The 21,720-nt window shown below is 37.2% G+C and overlaps 1 protein-coding gene across 5 annotated transcripts in view; it reads left to right on the forward strand.

Annotated features, from left to right (window-relative positions):
* Sorcs1 (sortilin related VPS10 domain containing receptor 1) overlaps nt 1–21,720 on the forward strand; it is a 484,666-nt gene that overhangs the window by 363,453 nt on the left and 99,493 nt on the right. For all 5 annotated transcript variants that reach the window (XM_074078345.1, XM_074078344.1, XM_074078347.1 and 2 more), the window contains exons 9-12: nt 2,360–2,539; nt 12,062–12,208; nt 20,937–21,039; nt 21,303–21,379. In XM_074078345.1, the coding sequence (XP_073934446.1) occupies nt 2,360–2,539; nt 12,062–12,208; nt 20,937–21,039; nt 21,303–21,379 (507 nt within the window). The remainder of the gene's footprint in view (nt 1–2,359; nt 2,540–12,061; nt 12,209–20,936; nt 21,040–21,302; nt 21,380–21,720) is intronic.

A 21,720-nucleotide genomic window follows, 5' to 3' on the forward strand; every position in this document is an offset into this window, starting at 1 on the left:
TTGAAGATTCTTGAATGTCTTATTGGCAAGAAAGCACTTTAATTCAGCATGAATTAAACAATTTATCACAGGCACACACCTGTGATCCCAGTGCTCTGGATGCTGAGACAAGGAGGATCACAAGTTTGAGACCAGCCTGGACTACATAGTAGACCCTCTCTCAAATAACAGAAAAAATATTTTAGCAAACGAGTGCCCACCCCCCCCTCACCATTTTAATCTGTAAAAACCCAACTATACTGGTATCCTATAGAACAGATTTTTAAAAAGACTCCAACAGAAGAGCTATCTAATCTCATCTTGCTCTAAAATTCTGTAATTTAGTAAACAGAAAGAACACATTTTCCTGATAGAGAAAGAGGATTTGGACAAGAAGGAAAAAGAAAGGTGGTATTTAAATATGTCATCTTTTTCAATTAAAATAAATATTTAAGTTCAGTATCTTTTTTAAAAAAAATTCTGTTTAATATAATTAAATTATGTGAAGAAAAAGAGATTGTATCTCACCCCTTTATCTTGAGATAACATAATATATTATCATTATGTGACTAGTTTCTAAGTGCCCTAAATCAAAACACTTGATGGGTCTGTGTTTGTAATTCAAAATCTAAATCTAAAGTTTGTGCAAGGTAGTATAAATGATATGCTATCTAGCCCCTGCCTAGGAGTATTTAACCAAATACGTATTCTCAGGCACAGTGGTGGGAATTACCTATGATGAGGCATTTTGCTGTTGAAATAGTTTAACTTGAATTCAAGATTGTATTGCAGTGGGCTGAAAGAAGGAAACACTCATTTGGAGTAGTTATTTGATAGTTCTAAACTCCATTGTAAATAAAGATTTGGTAATAAATGGGAGCAATGGAAGAATAGAGCTAGTTTCCACAGCTAATTCTTTCCATTGGAAATAAATCATTTGAGTGAACTACCTTTTGTTGAGGACTCTAACTTTTACAAAACAGAAAAGCCAAGTCAACCTGGCTTAACTAAGGAAGGTGATATAAGGGCTCCCTTAACTGGTGAAAGCTAACATGCATGGAGCTCTGCTACAAGTGTTTAACACTTACTGATTTTTATCTTCACCACTCTATGGGGAGCATGCTATTGTTACCTCTAGTTTGAAAGTAGAAATTCTAAGAATAGAGTTTCATTTTCATGACTGAATAACAAAGCCAAGATTTGAACTCAAGTTACATTGAAAAATTTAGATGTTAGGAGTAATTTTCTAACACTGGAATTGTTACCAGGAAAGACTACCAGATCTCCTGAAGCTTCTCAAGGATAGAGAATAATCCAGTAATGAAGATTTGTATGGTAAACTACACAAAGGCCAAGCGTATGTCAACATTGTTCTTCTGCATTTATGATTATATGCAACTCAGTTTTGGCAGTGTTTTTCTGTTCTGCTTTGTTTTGATTTATGGTTTTTGGAAGTTATACTTTGTATACTGTTTTGACTAAAGGATAAAAGGCAGCAGAAAATATATCAACAGACATTCCCTAACAGAGTCAGCAAGCATTGCTTGGAGACAGTCAATTTTGGTCTATGTTAGACTCCACTCCTCCAGAGTTCTGAATGGGAAAGACATGAGTTAGGATTCCCACCTCAGGAAGAATGCCTCCTGCTTCCCTGTTGCCTTCACTTTGTTTCCTTCTTCCAGGACCACTAGAAATATTATAACTATGCTTTCTCTTTTACTTAAGGTTTCTTATAAAACAGCTGAGAGTAACGACTAAGTCCTTAATTACTCACTAACATGAACATTAGTGCTTTGGGGTTTGTGGGTGAACATTTTTTGTCTGGGGTCTCACTGGGAGTTGTTGAACTCTTGGGCACTGCTTCTGAAACTTTAATGTGCATGCTATTTTCATCTAGAGATCCTAGTAAGATTCATAGCTTAATTCAATCAATGGGACCTGGCAAGTTTGCAGATAAGACCCATGCTGCTGGTCCATGATAGATGCAGGTTTTCTTTCTGTCTCTGAGGCTCATTCTCTTATTTGCCCCATATAAGCTTGCTGAGCAAGTACCATGTTTGAACTTGGCAAATTTATCAGAATGATTAGTTTTCTACATTTTTAAGAAAGCATTCTTCAAATTATTAATAAGACAATTAAATTGTAACTGGACTGCCAAGCACCTCTCTATCCTGTTTTCTCATGACCTTGCTGACAAACTCTACAAATGACAAATAAAATAGGTGAACACTTAAGCAATTAATTATTATTTATCCTATGTGCGATAGGAAGCTCTCTGTCTTCCATCATAATGCTCCAGTTTATTCCACCCTTTTCAGATGCATTCCATGTGAACATGTAAAACCGCTCTTCTCTCTTCACTTCCTTGTGTCTTATACAGGACATGCATGTCATCAGTACAGATGAGAACCAAGTGTTCGCAGCAGTGCAAGAATGGAACCAGAACGACACATACAACCTCTACATCTCGGACGCGCGTGGTGTTTACTTCACCCTGGCCTTGGAGAATGTCCAGAGCAGCAGGGGCCCTGAGGGCAACATCATGATTGACCTCTATGAGGTATGTCACCAGGCACATATTGTGGTCCTAAGCCACAGCAGTCCCTGGACTGACTGGCGAAATACGAGCCATCTGATCGCTTTAATGCTGCTTTCTGTTGCAGACTCAATCCACTTGGTAGTTGGAGGGATTTCCAGAACATTTTAGTACCTGATTTGCAATTCACAGAACTCTCTGGGAGGGATAATTTTTTGACCAAGTCCAAGGAATATGAAGCCTCAGAGGACTTAGAAAGTACCTGGGGAGGCAGTCAATTAAAGGGTTTGCACAAGAGTGATCTTCGTATGATATTTGAAAATCATTCTCAAGAGCAGATAGGGTGCTGTATAATGGAGCAATGGGCAGCACTTCCTTATTTCTCTTGAAGAAGAGTGAAGGGGATTGAGACATCCTTGCATGCCGTCAGAGGTAAGACCCATGCTCCTGGCCCATGGACCACAGTGAGAGATGCAGGTTTGTCTGTTTTCTTTCTGTCTATGAAGATTGTTCTCATATTTGCCCACATAAGCTTGCTGAGCAAGTGCCATGTCTGAACTTCGCAAATATATCAAGATGATTAGTTCTCTAAAATCATACATGTGTAAGAAAATATTATTCAAATTATCTAATACAACAATTAAATAATAACTGAGCTACTAAACATCTATCTTATTTTCTCACCATTTTGCCAACTAACCCACAATTGACAAAGAAAATATGATGACTACTTAAGAAATTTATTTTTCATATATACAGAAGAGAGTTCTCTGTCTGTTGGCCTCGAAGACTTCTGTAACTCAATAACCTCCCTTAGTTAATGGCCTTCCTATACCTGGGCCAGGGAGTGAGATAAGAATAAGAGGTCCTTTTTTTTTCTTTTAACTGAACCTGGAAAAATAAATTAACAAGCAACAACAACAAAAGCAGCTTACCAGACTTCCTAAGGGAACTATGGGTTTTGGTTTCTCAAAATATCCCAGATTCAAAATAAAAAAGTATATGTTGGATCAGTCAGCTTTCATGACAAACACCAAAGCTTTAATTGCCCTTTAAGGCACGATTAGGTGGAAAGAAAGCTACTGTTTCCAGATGTTAGCCATTTGTCAGTCTTATCATGCACTATGAAGGATTTATAATGGGTTATAATGAGCCACTTAAAAACATATTCAGAATTCTAGAAGTGCAATCATGTACCTATATTCCATGTGAATAAAATCTAAAATGGATTCAAATATGTATAGTCATAATGACACTATCATTTGGTTGAGGATAAGTTCAGGGAGTCAAGTGGTTGTTTGTGTAACAAGAAGCAAGGGAGTTATATCCAGTATGAAAGAAACCGATTTCACTTAAGAAATTCAGACCTATCATTGTAATTCTTCTTAGTGTTTTCTATCTTCTTATCCTTCAGGGGTTCATAAGAATGTTCTAGTATATAAACTTTTCTCGGTGGGAAAAGGTATGTTAATAAACTACAGGTCCAATTCAGAGTCCATGTATTTGTAATATGACAAACTTACATAGGACATAGAGTGTATTTTTTTTTTTGTCCTTTTTGCTGCTGAGGATTGAACTGAGGGCCTCGTGCATGCCAGTCAAGCACTCTAACACTGAGCTGCATACAGTAAACTGTATGTTTGTATTTAGGAACATGCAGAGCAAATTTTCTCATAATTTCCCAAGACATTTTTTTTCCTCCATTTCTGTCCCTCATGTGGTTCAGATAGCAGATCAAACATCTCACCCTCAACTATATTCTGGAAAACATTTACATATTCTGATGATTTAGATTAAAATTCATTTTGGGTAAAATTTGATTTAGAGTATTGATTTTGGATTTGGGTTACCTAGATTTAAATCCTCACTGTGCTGTTTGTAAAGATTCTTAAGACAAATTTATACTTTCTGAGCTATAGCTTCCTTGTTTAAAATATAAAGATGAATGTGACACCTGTTGGATCTCTCTGAAGATGAACTGAGTTAATACTTGTACAGTACTGAACACAATGCCTGAAATGCAGTATTGTTCAACATATTATAGGCAGCATAATTAATATCATCTTCTGATGTGTCTAAACAAAATACAATATTCTACTGTTTTATAGACTTAAGACCCACATGATTTAAATTGCCTATACATTTCGGTTATTTAGAATTTCCACTTCATTCCATATTGCAATTGGCATAGCCATATGACATTCTTTAACACCAACTAGCTGTCTTATTATAATAAAGGGTAAATTGGCACATTTCTTTCCTCCTTTGTAAATGCCCTATAAATATTTAAACTTGCAGTATGTTGTATTGAAAAGCTAGATCAAGGCTTGACTTAATCCAGCACTTAAAATGGAAGTACTTTGTCCAAGTGTCCAGCTAGTGCTAAGTCATAGCAGCTGTTCCAATTTAATCACTCAATTTTCTTTCCTGGGCCTAGTTCTGTCCTCAGTCTCTCAAAGTTTTTCTAGTTCCCTTTTCTCCTTTCTTGATTATTCTCATCCTTCTTTTCAAGTCAATTCAGAACAGATTTTCTGGATAAATTTTATTTTCTGAAAGAAATGGAGACCATTTTAGTTGACCCTTGATGGTGGGAAAAATGAAAGTTCTGGACAGGAATGACTTTGCAATGCCTGGTTATTTGCAACTATTTTCACAAATGGTTTTATGAATTCAAACATCAGTATCAGGAATGGAATGAGAAGAGGGAGCAGGGTGACCACCCAGACCTGACAATTATTTCTTTGTTAATTCTGCGTTTCCCCTTTGTGCTTTCTTGCAGTTGACTCTGTAGGCAACTGCTATCTCCTGTTATCATCACTTTGAGCAGTGGCATGACTGCATTATGGAAAGGTGTTCTGGATGCTGAGGTTGGGAGAGAAGTGCCTTTGTTTTATTAGCCTGACAGTTCACAGCAACTTGAATTGAAATTGATGTGATCAGAACGGCAGTGCCGTATCTGCTGATTACCTAGATAGAAAGAATATTGGCGGACACGAAGCCTGGCACAAATGTTCCCTTAAATCTGATTGTTTTGGCTAGCAGGAAGCTGAAAGGCATCCAGCATGAATTTCCCAGTAGAATTGCAATGAATGATGAGAGCTTAGAGGTAAATGAAAAGTAAGAAAATCCATAAATGAATTAATCAGAAACAGTTATGAGCAACATCTGAGGTGAAGGGGACAGGAATGAAATACATGTGGTGCATGTCAGCTCACATGTGGGGCTGACTGGGGAGGATGCCATTTGTTGTTTGTAAGTTTCTGCAATTCTACCAATTACCTGCTATTTCTGTATTTGTAAGCTCTTTAGGCAATTTTAGCAGAGGTGAACTGTAAAAAATGTAAGTGTATGGATGGGTCTGTGTATCAAACATACACACAGTTGATGTGTCTTTGTAGAAAATGCAGAAGGAAGCACAATTCTTATTAAAACCAACTGTTTTGTTCATAAACACATCAAATCTTGCTACAATTTCTGTGCTGTCTGCTCTAGAACTATATATGTATATGGAAGAAGGCAAGAAAATGTTGAGGATAAACTGTTGGGGGAAAGTCTCCTTGTTTAGTTGTTGAAATACCAGAATTTTCTCTTATGTGAATTGGTCATTGAACAGATACCTTATTCAAGATGATCATGAAATGTGAGTCAGGAAAGTTGGCTACAGAGGAAACATATTAAAAATGGAGTATGTTATTTTGGGTGCCATTATGTGTAAAGCACTGAGTAAAGAACTTTTCATAGTCCTTTCATTTAATTCATATATTAACTTTAGGATATAGCACTATAATTATGTTTCTTTCATTAAGTAAATAGAGGTTGAGAGAAGACAACTGCCACTTTCGCAAGATTGCAAAGCAGACTTAGCACCTAAATCTAAGCATATGCAAAATCTCAACTAGAAAGTACCATGTCATCTCTGAAAGATCAATATCTGGGCTTGTATTTGATTGTGAATGAGTAATAGTGTCAATATTGAAGTACACTGCAGGGCAGGACAAGTAGTGTTAGACTTTGCTTAGCAGTGGAAGAACAAAACTGGGGGAAAAGTCAATGTAAAGAGAATTAGTAAGTGATGTCTCTCAAGTATACACCACCTTCTGATCAAGTCCTGAGTTATAGCTAAATTCAAGTAGTAATTATTCCTGGCTCCTAATTTTGACTGGTAGATGTATATATGTAAGAAAAGGCTGGAAGCAAGTTAAAATTCTGTTATTCCTGAACAACACAAATATTCTGGTGGCATAATGTGACTTGAATAACAGAAGACAGCATACTTGATGGTGGTCAGAGAAGACAAGACGTGTTGTTTGTGTATGAGAAACATGGTTCCTAGTGTATTTGTGTAGTGTGTGTGATGAAAAGGAGTTTGACAGCTTGGGACAATATCTTCCTTCCTTTGGGATGGGAATATTAATTAATGATGTTGAGGATCAGTTTGGCTTAATGGACAATGACAGTTCACCCCAGCTGAGAGGAAAAGACTATGTTGGGAATGAAACCACCTGGCTGACAAGTTCAGAAAGTACAGAATGTGTGTATACATAAGAACCATGATGTGCATCAGGAAAGAATATGTTCTGCTGCACATACAGTATCTTCTACATGTTATGTGTGCCCTCTCTCTAAAAGAAAACTCAGTAGTTCTGATGATATAGCTTATACCATGATTTCTTGGCAAAAAGCTGCCTCTTCTAAGCCAGGTTAGGAAGCTGGGAATAAAAATACTCTTTAACCCAATACATATTTATCACATGATTTAGAATAGGCTACTATCTTTTCAAGAGGAAAGTCTGTTTGATCAGGTAAAGGGGAAAGAAAGAAGATTTAGACATTTTCTTATCAAGTGGGTTCCCCATTGCAGAACCAGCCTGGGCTTCTTCTCTGTGTGTGTATTTCCTGGCTGGGACCTTTCCTTTATAAGATCAAAATATCCCATCCAACAGCCAAAGAAAATATGGTCATGAAAATATTGTCTTTCTTGTCATGGTTGTTTCATCTTCATTATTCTCTTTGAATGTAGCTGTGTAAAATTTGTGATTTAGTATTAAGAGGATTGTAGTTATCATCTCACCATCAGCATCAGAGGCAGAAATGAGTGAAAACTCCAGCACAGGGTACATGTACCTCCATGTGAGACATTTGAAAGATTGGTACAGGAGAGAACTATCTAGAGAGAAATCACGAAAAACAAGGGCAATATCTAAGGTTCTTCCTTTAATCATATAGGAAATCCCAATTCCTAGCACCTACTACATTCTCATCTTCAAAAACCATTTGTTGAATTAAGGTATAGTTGCTTAGATATTCCAGGTCTTACATCTCGGTGCTTAAAAAGAGTTCATGAAAGCCAGGAGTGGTGGTACATGCTATAATCTCAGCATTTGGGAGGCTGAAGACAGAAAGATTGCAAATTCAAAGCCAGCCCAGGCTACACATGGAGTTTAAGGCCAACCAGGGCTACACAGGAAGATCCTCTCTCAAAATAAAATGAAAGGGTGCATGATACATAATATATACTGAGAAATGTGTATTAAATGACTATTGAGGAAATATATTGAAAAACAATTAAATAATAGGTTTCTGTAAGCACGACATCCCAATATGGTATTTCTCTCATGATAATGAGAGAGAAGTTTGCAAAAATAATACAACCATAGGGTTAAGTCTGGAGCTAATCAGACTGACTTGAAGTACAGATCCAAGGTTCACTAGATGAATGACCTTATGCAAGTGATTGGCTGCATCTGAACCTTGGTTTATTAATCTGCAAAATGAAGCTAATATTGACTTTACCCTTTAGAGTACATGGAAAGATTCATGTGCTCAGTTTGTAAAAGTCTTTCATACAGTGCCTGACCCTTCATAAGCAAACAATAAATTTAGGTGACTATTATTTGTTGTTATATCTTAAAATACAGAATTCTCATGACCTATTTTATTTAAAACAAAATTGGGGCCCCTGCACAAAGTAACTTTACTATTTTTAATTTTGAAGATACAATATGGTGAAGTAATGACAATCCAAGGGTTGTATGCATTAGGGTTGGAAACCATGATGTGAGAGATCACAAGAGAAGACAAAATTTGAGTTAACTTATGATAAGGATAGTTAAGAGTATAAGAGAAATTTATGGGAAGATTGCTACCAATGAGAAGATTCCACTGTTTTTGAAACCAAGATGTAGGTACAATGAATATGAGGGTAAATTGAAGAAAAGAGAAGTGTTGGTGATAATCAACCAGGACAAAAACAGATTCTAGTTTCTGGTAAAAGCTAATTGAGCTCAACCTTGAGGGATGAGTAAGTAGAGACATATCAGTAGGCTGTCCAAGGGATTCAGAAGTGGCCTTTTGAACAGACAGCAAGATATGAGAAGGAAGGTAGCATTTTGAGACTGTCATCTGGTCCATAAATATGTTGACATGCTTCCTGTTACATTTGAGGTTTGAGCTATAGTACTTCATATTTAAAGTATAATCAAAATTGTATCTTGGCTTCATTGATAGTAAGTAATAATAAATAACTATGAATTGCCTTTGCAACTTCTAGTATTAAATTTTGCCATATGAGAAGAAAACAAAAGTAGCTTATCAGCACACTCATCATTCTCAGAGATATTTATGCAGAATTCAACAGGCATAAAATTTAACAGGTCTTTTCCCAATGGAAGACAAACTTCCAAGAGCAAGATGAATCATTTTCATGAGAATAGCTTTATTAGAATTCCAGTGTATGTGAAGGCATTACTTCCATTGGCATTAATACTTTGCTCCACCCTGCGCCATCCCTCAGCCCCACTCCATTCCTCAAATATGCATGTAGTATAGACACAGAGCAAGGCTTTCTGAGAACCTATACATACTCTCTCATCCACATTGGGAACCCACCACACCTTACACACACACACACACGCACACACAAAACACATGTGTGTGCATGCAAACAAAAACACACATGCATACATGAACACTCACAATTTCCATATTTGGGGCACTAATTATATCATTTAAATAGAGATTTTGTAAAGATTTCAAGAATCTGATGAGCCTTTACAAAATAGCATTGGACAAAGTGCCTCATGTATAGGGGCTACAGTGAAACATAGAAAGATGGATGCAGCAAGCTCACAGTGAAAGCAACAATGAAGGGCAAGGGTGACCATCTTTGCAGACCAACCCAAAGGAGCAAAACAGTAAAAAGACACCTCAAATGGATAAAGTGCCTTGGCTGCAAGAGGAAAATAAGCAGAACCTTTCCAACTCTATCCCCTGTTGACACACATTTCCTCTACTTTGCCAAGTTTTTATTCCTCAAGATAAACCTGAAGGCCAGGCTGCCAAACATGAATTACAAAGCACAGCTCTCTGTTCAAGTGGCATTTGATAATGCCAAGCAGTCGGGGGCCAATAAAGTCACCACTTGTGCAAATCAAATGAACCAGCTCCTAAACATGCATAACCCTGCTCTGACACCTCTTCCAAAAGAAAGAGAGGGCAGGAAGGAAAACAGAGAATGAAACTACTGGAATAGGTAACATTTTTATTCCTTCTGCACTTATTGTAACCCCCTAGAGTACTGAATGGCTAAGACAGAGTCGTTTCTCATTTCTGTGTATGGTAAAAAAGGAACACCAGCATAACTTTGTGAAAATTCTGACTTATACAATTTAATTTTTAAAGAACTGGCAGTTTGGTCATATTGAAGTATATAACAGCCTCTTGATCTCACGCAAAAGTAATATGGAGGTTCCTGGTAAGTTGTGCTTATTTAGCTGGTATAGTGAACAACTAAAATACTAGTTGTAATTAACACAGTATTGTTGGGAGGCAGAATGCTCCTGGAGTTTATGCCTTCCACATTTCTTGAGGATCGACAATGCACAAGAAATGGTTTTGGCTGCTGTTGATTGCCCTGAATGTGGCTTGTTTTCCTAAATACTTCAAAGCATTCCTCTCAGCAACTCGTTTAAACCATTTATTTGTTTAACAAACTTGTTCCAAAGGAGTACAAATTTGGCTCAGCTCTAAATTATCCCAGATGCTAAATCAGCAGGTACAAACTAATGAGGTCTGACTCTGTCAAAAGCAAAGGCAAAACATGTGTCTTCTACTGATTGAAACCCAACTTCTTTGAATTGACAAATTCAGAGCTATATTGGTTGAAAGAATTTTGGAGGGCAGAGAGATTTGAGTTAATCCAACACTTTGCGATCTTAGACAATTAAGTTTTTTCTATACCTCAGTTTCCTCATCCATATAATTTGGATAAAGGCTGTTATAGAGATTTGTAATGAGTATTGGAAGGTTTATGTATGAGGATCTGGGCATAGTGTTTGGTATTAAAAAGATGACAGCTATTGTTTTAATCTTGTGCCTTATCATATTAGTAATTTACAGGGCCTGAGCTAAATTAAGTGGTTTCAAATACTTTTACTAGCTTATTCACTTACTCCTTGTGTGTGTTACTGATAGCTACATAACCTAAGTCTCTATTTTCTTGTCCTCAAAATGTGGCTAATGAAAATTCTATCTCACAGTTATTGTGAGCATCAAAAGATGGAAAACACTATCCACACATTTTCATCCTTTTCTTCACTGTCCTCCAGTTTTCTTGGGTGATGGTCATTTCACACAAGGTAAAATATGTGTTTGACAAACTCTAGAACACCTGGAAATATAATGTACTATTTGATGACTTATTATTGCACAGTTTAGACAATTTGCCAATTACTACCTCTTTCCTAACATATAGAAGTGAGGAAGAAATTATTTTTGATAAAAATAACACTGTTTTAAGAATGGGGTAGGGATTATTTGATGACTTAGAGAAACTACTGCTTATTTAAAAGGTCTTCACTAATGTTTAGTGAATTGGGTGGTTTAACAGGGAGACCTTTAACAGGAAAAAAAGAATACAGTAATTATATAAGAGTCTTTAACTGACCTCATTCATTTCCTAATGCTGCATATAGCTCAATAATTTTGATATGAACTTTGAAGCCACAGAATTCTGCATTAAAATCCCAGATCTGACACTTATTGTGTGTCCTTGGATATCATGACTATAGTGCAAATCACATTATCTAAATTTGCCTCAAATTTCCTCACATGTGAAATAGAATAAGCAATTCTTATCCAAGAGGAACGTTAAAGGATTAAATGAGTTAAAGTATTTAGGATTCTAGGTACTAGTCTAATGTACAATAATAGTAGCCCCTATTTATTTTTTTACTTGCCAAGTAATGGAATTATAAGCTCCAGAGATTACTTCTTGGAAACTGAAGGCTGCTACAAACCTATCTTAGGGTAATTATAAGCCTTTACCAAACTTCTGTTATGACTCCTGTACAATAGGTGCGCCAACCTTTTGCTTTCTATCCAACAGTCTGGGAAGTTACTATATCTAAGAATCTACCCTCCTCCATTCTGACCCTGTCTTTCCTCCAAGAAAAGTGCTCTTGGCTGAATTTGACATTTTTTAATGTAAACAAATATGTCCCTGCTCCTCAAATTGATGTATTTTTCAGCCATGTCAATTTTTCCCAGGTAGCAGGGATAAAGGGAATGTTCTTGGCTAACAAGAAGATTGAAAACCAAGTGAAGACTTTCATCACATACAACAAAGGCAGAGACTGGCGCTTGCTGCAGGCACCAGACACAGATCTGAGGGGGGACCCCGTGCACTGTTTGCTGGTAAGTCTTCATGATGGAGCAAATAATGGTGTTCAATGAGAAGAAAAAATAGTTCTTGGACTTCTGCTCAGTTAAAGAACAAAATGTGTAGGGCAGGGTGTGAAGGCAGAATAAGAGTTACAGCCTGTCTTTTGTGATGTGCCAGAAAGATAAGGAACATGGCTAAAACTCGTGATTACTTTCAGGATCCTTTCTTTCTCTCTGTGTGTTGGGCTCTGTGTGTGTGTGTGTGTGTATATGTTAGGAATTGAATGTAGGACTTCTTTTCTGCTAAGAACAAATATTACCATGGAGCTATATTTCCAGCTCTTCAGTCCATGTTCTGATGAAGCCCTCCAATGGCAATTTGAGGAATGACATGCTAGAATATGATAGTTTATATCTTCACTGAGGATATTCCCTAAATCCTCTTTCTCATGAAAATCACCTGATACAGATCTCATGATCTCATACATTTAGCTATAGAATTGGTGAACTGAATGCACAATAGTGTATTTCCCTGTGAAAATGTTTCATCACGCTTTGAGAGAAATTTATGACTCAACAAAGGGTTAAGGATGACTGACTTAAACCTCCATTTGTTTTCTTGGTAATATGTTCTATTCACTTGTCTTGCTGTGTACGGCTTGAGTTGGCAAAAATTGTGGCCTGTGGGTAAAATATAACCCACCCCTTGTTTTTCTGCATAATGCTTTACTGAAACGTGGTCATATTTATTCTTTTGTGTATTGTCTTCAGCTGCTTTCACTCTACAATGACATAATCAAGTAGTAATATATAATCAACAAAGCCTGAGGTATTTATTTTCTGGTCCTTTAAACAAGTTTGCTGATGCGTGCTTTTAGTTATGGCTTCCTTTTAGTTATCTTACTTGGTCAGTGAGTACATTGGCATGAAATTATTTAATATATTCAATGATACAATGATATCCAAGAGAAGGATCAAAGATGGATCTTGCCTTTAAGAGATGCTTAGTCTTCTTATCTATTTGAGTGAGTCTATATTAATAAATTAAAGATTTCAGGGTCACATCTTACTTTTCTTATTAGCTCTGATGCTCTGTACATGACAATAATAGATATGGAGAAAATGCAGAAGACATTAATTGTGAACCAGAATATTATTAAATTAATGCTATTATTTTATGTAAAATAGTTCAGAAGTATGTAAGTTCATAAAAAAATGGCAAGTATGTAAGCTTAGAGGGAAAACCACTTAACTTTAAGAAGTGGTAAGAAGGTCTTAGTATACATGTATGTATATATACAGTCTTTATCTATCTATCTATCTGTCTGTCTGTCTGTCTATCTATCTATCTCTACCTGCCTGACTACCTACCTATCCAACAATCATCATTTACACTCTTCACTCAACTCTGACTTTGATGTTATCCTTACTCTGCTTCCTTCTGTCCTGTGAAGCCTGGAAAGTCACCTTGCAGGTTTGTTTCACACAGCTGTAGGTGGGTCACATTCCTACCAGAGAAGATGCCAACAGATATAGCTTAACCTTATTAGTTGCAGATGATATTTCAGTTGTCACCGGGCATCAGAAAAGCACTGTAAAATTCAACCTCCCACTCTGCTTCCATCCTTATTACTGGCAACTCGCAGGGAAAGAAACAGCCAGTTGTGATGAGGAGTGCACAAAATCAGTCAGACTAAATAAATGTAACAGCTACTTATTGAATACCTCCACTATTTGAGGCACAGTTACGTAGCACTGAGGACAAAAGGCTACATTTTTGCTAAGGTATTCGAGGTTGAACCATTATGATATTTAACCAAGGATGCATGGAACGTGCCAGTACCTAAATAGCATCCACCATTCCACTTTGGAGATCAATGCCTATGACAGAGAATTAACCATGTCACCTAAGCAGGCTTGCCTGGGATCTTTGGCACCATAAATGGACTTTTGAAAGTGGCTCTTAAACAAAAACACTTAGCACGGTGTTCCTTGTTCCACCCCCAACTCAGAATCATGAAATCATATTGTAATGCCTCCAAAATGCAGTATCAGATTCCTTCCCTATCTCCACTGAGACTGTCCTAACAATTATTACCCACCTGACCCATACTGATAATCTCCTAATGGGTGCCGCCATTTCAATATGGCAATTAGTTTTCACAAGGTAGCCAATGTGACCTTTTTGTAAATCATACATACGTGTATATAAATCTTATATACATATATACATATCATCCATTTTAAGAATATACTTCAATGAATGTTGAGAACTATGTATAACCATGTATCCACTACCACAGTCAAGATAGCGCTTTTTTGTCATGCTGAACAGTTCGTCTGTGTTCCTTTGTAGTTAGAACCACATTTCCAGACTTAGACAACACCACTTTTCTTTCCTTTATTGTATATTATATCTCTTCTCTCCAATTTTATGAAAGCCTATCAACTTGAACTTTTGAAAAAAACAGATCATACCCCTTGTTTACTTTAGCTTCTAATGGTTTTCTACTGTAGGTAGAATGAGTCCAATACTTTATTATGAACTGGTAAGGTCCTATATTTTCTGGCCTTTGTCTACTTCTACATGGTCTGCAGTATTTCCCTCCTGTTTTCCTTACACACAAGACATTGTGGAGTAGGATATGTTTCTTTGTACACCTTAAACTTGCTATGTTCGTTTATATATTAGGGTATTTGAATTTCCTATTATTTCTTCCCAGGTGCAGTGGCTCACATCTATAATCCCAGCTCCTTGGGAGGCAGAGATCTGGAGGACTGTACTGTGAGGCCAATTCAGGCAATTAGTGAGACTCTATGTCCACAAATAAGCCAGGCATGCTTATGCATCCTATTGTCCCAGCTACATGGAGGTATAGGTAGGAGGATCACAGTTCAGGTATCCCAGGGTAAAAACAAGAGATCCTATATACAAAATAATCTTAAAGCAAAAAAGGCTGGAGGTGTGGCTCAAATGGCAGAGCCCTTGCTTAGAAGCACAAAATCCTGAGTTCAAACCCCAGTACCTCTAAATAAAAGAAAAATCCTATTTGTTTTCTTAAAATGGCCTTCTCCTAGTAAGGCTTTTTCTTGGTCCTTTTTTCTGAGATAGCTTTCTTGAGAAAGTTAAATTTGGTCCCAACAAATCTTTTTCTTTATGACCCTCATAGGTCTCTGAAATCAGTGACTGCATTTGTTGATGTTCTTGCCATCTTTATCTTAAATGTGTTCCATGTGAGTCACAGAGGAACTGTGACTGTCTTTGTGGCCATTCCTGTGGAGCTAGCTGACCTTCAACATGTGTGTAGCACGTGAGTGTTCCCTGTGTTTGAAATAGGCACTCCATTGAAAGATGCTTGAACTTTACATTTGGACTTTAGTGGAAGCCATGTATTGCTTCTGAGAGTTACACTGAGGATTTGTTGTAACACACACCTTCTGAAGCTCATGGACTCAAGTTGACCCCATAGTTAACACAATCAAGAGGCTCATTAAACTTAAGGAAAGATGAGTTATTCAGATGTGGATGGTAGATGTATGGTACCCAGGAGTCTGTGGTCCTTCCCCCCTCATTAACCATGTTGCTTAACACAGTTTCAATATGACCGTTAAAAAACAGGCAGCAGGGTGAGGAGGGGAAAATGACAAAGGGAGTAAAGAAGAAAGACCAAAATCACTTTATAAAAATCTGCCCAAAGCTCAAAATAGGAAAGAAAATCTTTGAGCTACAGTAGATCCAGACTGTTAAAAACCTTCTTTAGGCTTGGGAGCTGGTGGCAGAGAAGAGATAAAAAGTGATTTTAGATTGTGAGTACTTGGAAAGTGACAGTGTCACCAAAAGCACAGCCTAGTGATTAGAAAAGAGATTTTCCAGCAGGGCTGTTACAAATGTGGAACAAGTTCAGAATTACAGCACCAAATGGAATGTCCCTGGTAAAATGTATTCTATAGAAATAAGACATTCAGGGTAATTTGGGGCTATATTTTTAGGACTTTCAGACTGATTGCCCGGAGGGCTCAGCTGGGATTTCTTTCCTCTGAAGACGGCATTGTGCAGTTAGATAGGGTATTACAGGTCATGGTCCAACTGCCTCCAAAGCCTCCGGATTGGTTCCCAAGAGGCAACATGTGAGCTGAGCTGAGCCTGTGACAAATCCTTGAGCCCTGGGGAAAGCACCGTGTTCATGGAGAGAGGTCCTGACTTCTTTATGGATTCATGTAGCAGAATTTTTTTTTTCTTACCTGAGCTGAGCAGACAGCTGCACCCAGGAGATTCATGACTCCACATCCCCTGCTCTAGCTGTGATTCTACACATTGTATTGGATTGGAGTGGGGCCAAATACCCAATTCTCCAGCAATTGGTCTGATGGCCTCCCTCTTCTTTGCCATCTCTTCTCTCTGTGTCTCTCTGTCTCTCTGTCTCTCTGTCTCTCTCTCTCCCTCTCTTCTCTCTGTCTTTGGTGGTACTAGGGTTTGAACTACTCAGGGCCTTATGCTTGCTGCTTGTACTTGCTCTACTACTTGAGCTATGCCCTCAGCCCTTTTTCCTTTATTATTTTTTTAATAGGGTCTCACATTTATGTTGGGACCAGCCTAGACTACAATTCTCCTATTTATGCTTCCTGCATAGCTGCAATGACAGGCATGCACCAGTATGTCCAGCTTTTTATTGGTTGACATGGGGTCTCATGCACTTTTTTCCCAGGCTGGCCTCAAACTGCCATCCTCCTGATCTCTGTCTGTGGAGTAGCTAGGATTAGACATGAGTATTATGTTTGAATTTCCACTGACTCTTTACTGAAGGCCTATTTGATTCCTAGCTTCAACTCAGAATCAAAACTGTGAAAAGTATGTGTGTAGAGGGAGTGGGGGTAAAGGGATCTTATTTAAGGACATGCCTTCTACCTTGTTATTTTTGAAAGTTCTGATCTGTCTTTTCAGTTCAATTTTGAGATTAGTAGTTAAAGGGTAAAGATACTATGGAGATAAGCTTTAAAGACTGTAGTTAAGGGAAGGGGCGGAGGGAAGGAGGGAGAAATGACCCAAACATTGTATTGCACATATGAATAAAAGAAAAAAAAAGACTAGTTAACAGACATTTGGGAGAAAGAATGGAATCTGAAACTGGTTGGCTCTCAAATAATCTCTCTAACAGTTTGTCAAATTTATTTATTTCATGGTGAGAAATGTCTTCTACTATTTAATGATTCCCCAAGATTATCCACAGAGCTTGAAACATAGTAGGTAACCAATAGGTCACCTGGACAGCATTATGCTAACTGAAATACAGCAGAAAGACAAGAATCCCATGTTCTCACTTTTTTTTTTGAAAAATAAAACAACTAGACTCATAGGAGGGGAAAGCAGAGTGGCTGGGAGTTGGAGGAATGGAGAGATGTTGGTCAATCCAATGTTTCAGTTAGGCAGGAAGAATACATGGTAAGTATCTGAGTTGAAAAAATTAATGAATCAATTAAATGCAGCCAACATTTATGGAATACTTGCAATGGTCAATAGATTTTGCTGGTTAAAATAAAAGATAAAAATGAACATGTCAAAAGAAAGGTAATTAGGACCTAGAGGTATACTGATGGACTCCAGCACTTTTGAACTCCCTAGATAGAATGAAATTGTGCACTTGTCTTGTGCACTTTATTATTATCTTTAATTTGTACCAGATTTTCAAACTATGTTCTGGTCCTCTAAAGATTAAAGAGTAAGAATCTAATTGCTCCTACAAATGGACAGTTGATGTTATGCTATTTCCTATGACTACATAAATACACAAAGGAAAACTTCTCAAAATATGCATACTGGTCCCTCCATCCTCTGTAAGTTAGACTGTACATCATTGGTGGAATCAGTGTTCATTGCTATGTTTTCTTAAGGATATAAAGAACTGCCCCTGAAACACACTGCACTTTGGCTTTATTGTGTTGCTGACAACCCTGAAAAGGTAAAAGCAATAGCTGTGAGTATGAGCATGTCATTGATGCTCAGCACCTGTTTGCTAGTGAGAGAAAAGAAAGCAGAAAGGCAGGAAGAATGGAAGAGAAGGTCTACAAAGTGTCTCTACTTGAGCATAATGTGCACAAAAATCCAGGTGGCTTGTCCTGTGTCCCCCAGGAACTTGGAGCAGCTCAGTGTTCATTACTATAATAAACCTTTTTATCAATCTTTGGTGATGTAACATTAATGCATGTCTAAAACTGGTCAAGTACAAAAGTTTAATTTTAAAAAAAAGCAAAGATCAGTCATCTAATCAAACATTCATGTCACCTATGTAAACTGAAAAAAATGAAAGAAAGGAAAAAACACCCCACAGAATATTCTCCGTGTACCAGCTGGGGGCAATCCAGTACTACAAATATAAGAGTGGAGAAAAAGTGCACTGAAAAGATCATTTCTAATGTTGCTGCTACTGCATGAACTGGTGCCTTTTCTTCTCAAATTCCTATGTCATGACCCTCCAAAAACCATAGCAACAGAGCAGCGCTGAGATAACCAATTGGAAATACCCTCTTTCCTTTGCTATGGCAAGTTTCTCATACCAAATAATGCTTGGCTTAGGTGGCAGCTGAGCTTCACAGTCTTGCAGCTGTGGCAATCAGCTGGCTCAAGATTGCAGACTTGGTCTCTAGTGTCCAGTAGTGTCCTGTTCTGTGAGGTGATACTAATGGTTTCGTTAAGCCTTTATGTCTAGGAATAATCTCCAAGCTGTAGGGCACTTCTGGACGGCCATGGAGATGGTCACTACATTAGTTTGTTTAATGCAATTTGTAATCAAGTCCCTATACTGCCAGCATTGTTCTGAGTAAAATAGTAATGCTTTCCAGCCCCTAATCAAAAAGCATCACTTGATATTGTAAGTTTTTATTATTTTTTTTAGTTCTATGCAAGATTCTAAAGAAAATGCAAGACAGTACTTGATGTGTTCTCTTCATTTGTAGAGTGTACCTCGTAAGGGGATAAAACTGTGCCACCCTTGATATAGATAGTACAAGATGTGTATGGTAAAATAAACTGTGGTAGATCTTAGAAGGGGAGATGTCAAAATGATGCAGGAAAACTTTCATGGAAAAAGTTTTGTTTTCATGGAGAAACCATTGTTTGACATCCCCACTTCATTCTCTCTTAACATTTTCTGAGTGTCCTGGAGCCTCTGAAACATTGAACAATACCTGTTCTACTCTCTCTCCCACCAAAGGAGGCCAAGTGTTTAGCTCTAGTGTTTCTACTTTCCCGAGCTGTCTTCCTTAGTCTTACAGAACACTATAAAGTGAAAACTTTTTTGGAAAGCTTTACATGAAATTTTCATACAAAACCAATAATTTACTGGTCCTTGAGAGTTCTGCTTTTTGTGTTGGCAGTGAAGAAAAGATCCTATTGTAATCGCCTGGTTTATTTTGTCTGTGTTTGGCTGTTTTTATTCCTGAGTTTCAATTTTAGTTTGTCATTTACTCCATCCTATATAAATTTAATCACTGTATCTCCATAGTTCTCTGAATATCTGCTGGCTGAGACTTACAGAGCAGAATAAAAGTAATAACAGAGATACACTGGTGATTCAAAAAACTCAAGTCGATAAGATTAGAATGTAATCTTCCTGAGAGATGAAAAAGAAATGTGGGTTCAAACACAAACTTGTTTTTTTTGACAGCTCAGTACGAGGACTATTTAAAGCAAAATTCATATAAGATTTATTCTTTTTTTCTCTCAAAAAACTATTGATATCTTAATTAGAAAATTTGGTCAAGGTTTTGAAGCACAGATAAACTATTTCCCTAAACTTTCATTTAAAATTTTATTGCTAATGCATTTTGTCTACAAGTATAAGTTTTATACTGAATAAAACTGAGAGGGGCTAAGACAGGGCAAAAGGATGAATATTGTTAATATGCATACATAAAAATCTCAAATGAAACCTATTACTTTATACAATTAATGTGCACCAATATGAACAAACTGGTTCTGATAATATCCTGATCGAGACTCTATGTCCACTGCTTGATGGATATTTGGACAGTTTCACATGTTGTACAACTTTTTTTATACTGAGACTAAGACCTGAAATAGAGGATGACTAAGAGATACCAACTGACTTCTTCACAGCCCTTCCAGCTTGAGTCAGCCTTCTTTCCTGGCTCATATCCTATTTATCATCATTAATCTTACCTGCCTACTCAGCTCTTGTATTTGCACCTCTTGACCATCTCCTCTGCATTCATAGCCTATCTATGTTTGCCTCAGACACCATTTTCTCCTGGGAGCCTTCACTAATCCAGAGGTAGACCATATCTCTTCACCTTCTAGGATCTCATAATATTTTGTCTTTTATAGTTGTTAAAATACTCTCTTTTTACAGTAATCAATAAAATCTTGTGTTATCTATTTTAATTGTAAATTTTGTAATGTATAATTCTTTCATAAACTTCATCTAGTGTTTTACAGGTAAGGTAATAAAATCATTATCAAATCATAAAATGATATTTAAGTCAGTAGATTAGATCTAAAATTAAGATTTCTTTTTTCACCAACTTTAAAGCTGTCTTACATTTAGTAGACACTAGATTTGTGGGATGAAGGATGGTGGATGGGTAGATGGATGTGTGCAACTCATGGATAGAAGAATGCAAGGATGGAAGGATAGATGGGATGATTTGTTGGTTGTTTGGTTGGAGGGATGAATGCTCTGAATCTGAGCATTAAATGACCATTTAGATTATGTGCATTTATGACACTCATTTCTGCTCTTCTTAGCCCTATTGCTCATTGCATCTTCACCTGAAGGTCTCTGAGAACCCCTACACATCAGGGATCATTGCCAGCAGAGACACAGCTCCAAGTATCATAGTTGCTTCAGGTAAGAAATTTGCCCACTTTGCTTACTGTTATAAATGCTATTTATTTTTAAGATGCTAGATATCTGTGCTTGGAATTTAATGAACAAGCTAAAAATGTTTTTTGAAAGGCACCTAAACCATTGACCCTGAAGCAAGTATGCTGAAAACCCCTGCTCAGACAGAATGTTTGCAATGAAAATCCTCACACAATGCAGACTGCTAAAGTGGTCCATTGTTAGCTTTTGCAGAAAATTCCTCCACTAATTCTAATGTGCTTCTCTAGGTAATATAGGTTCTGAATTATCAGACAGTGACATCAGCATGTTTGTCTCTTCAGATGCAGGGAACACTTGGAGGCAGGTAAGAAAATACCCTGGTTGTGCTGCTGAAGTCAAATAATATGAGAATTGTCCATCTTGTTTCAAAGCTAGGAACTTATTCAGTAGTACTACATTTAACTCTAAAGCTACTAATGTGGTTCTATTTCTTTTTTTTAGTGAAAGTTTCAAACAAGTCTTTGATTTAGTAAATATTTACGCAATTGGATTTTTTTTGACATTTAAAGGGCCTATCCATAAGAACATTTATAAGTGACAATGAACCAAATGAAATCTGATGGATTTTTCCTATAAAAGAAAAAACCAGAACCCTTAGCAGTTTATCATATAGGAAACCTAGAGCTTAAAGGGTACATTGCGTCC

The sequence above is a fragment of the Castor canadensis genome, chromosome 7 (genome assembly GCF_047511655.1).
Source record: "Castor canadensis chromosome 7, mCasCan1.hap1v2, whole genome shotgun sequence".
Lineage (NCBI taxonomy): Eukaryota > Metazoa > Chordata > Mammalia > Rodentia > Castoridae > Castor > Castor canadensis.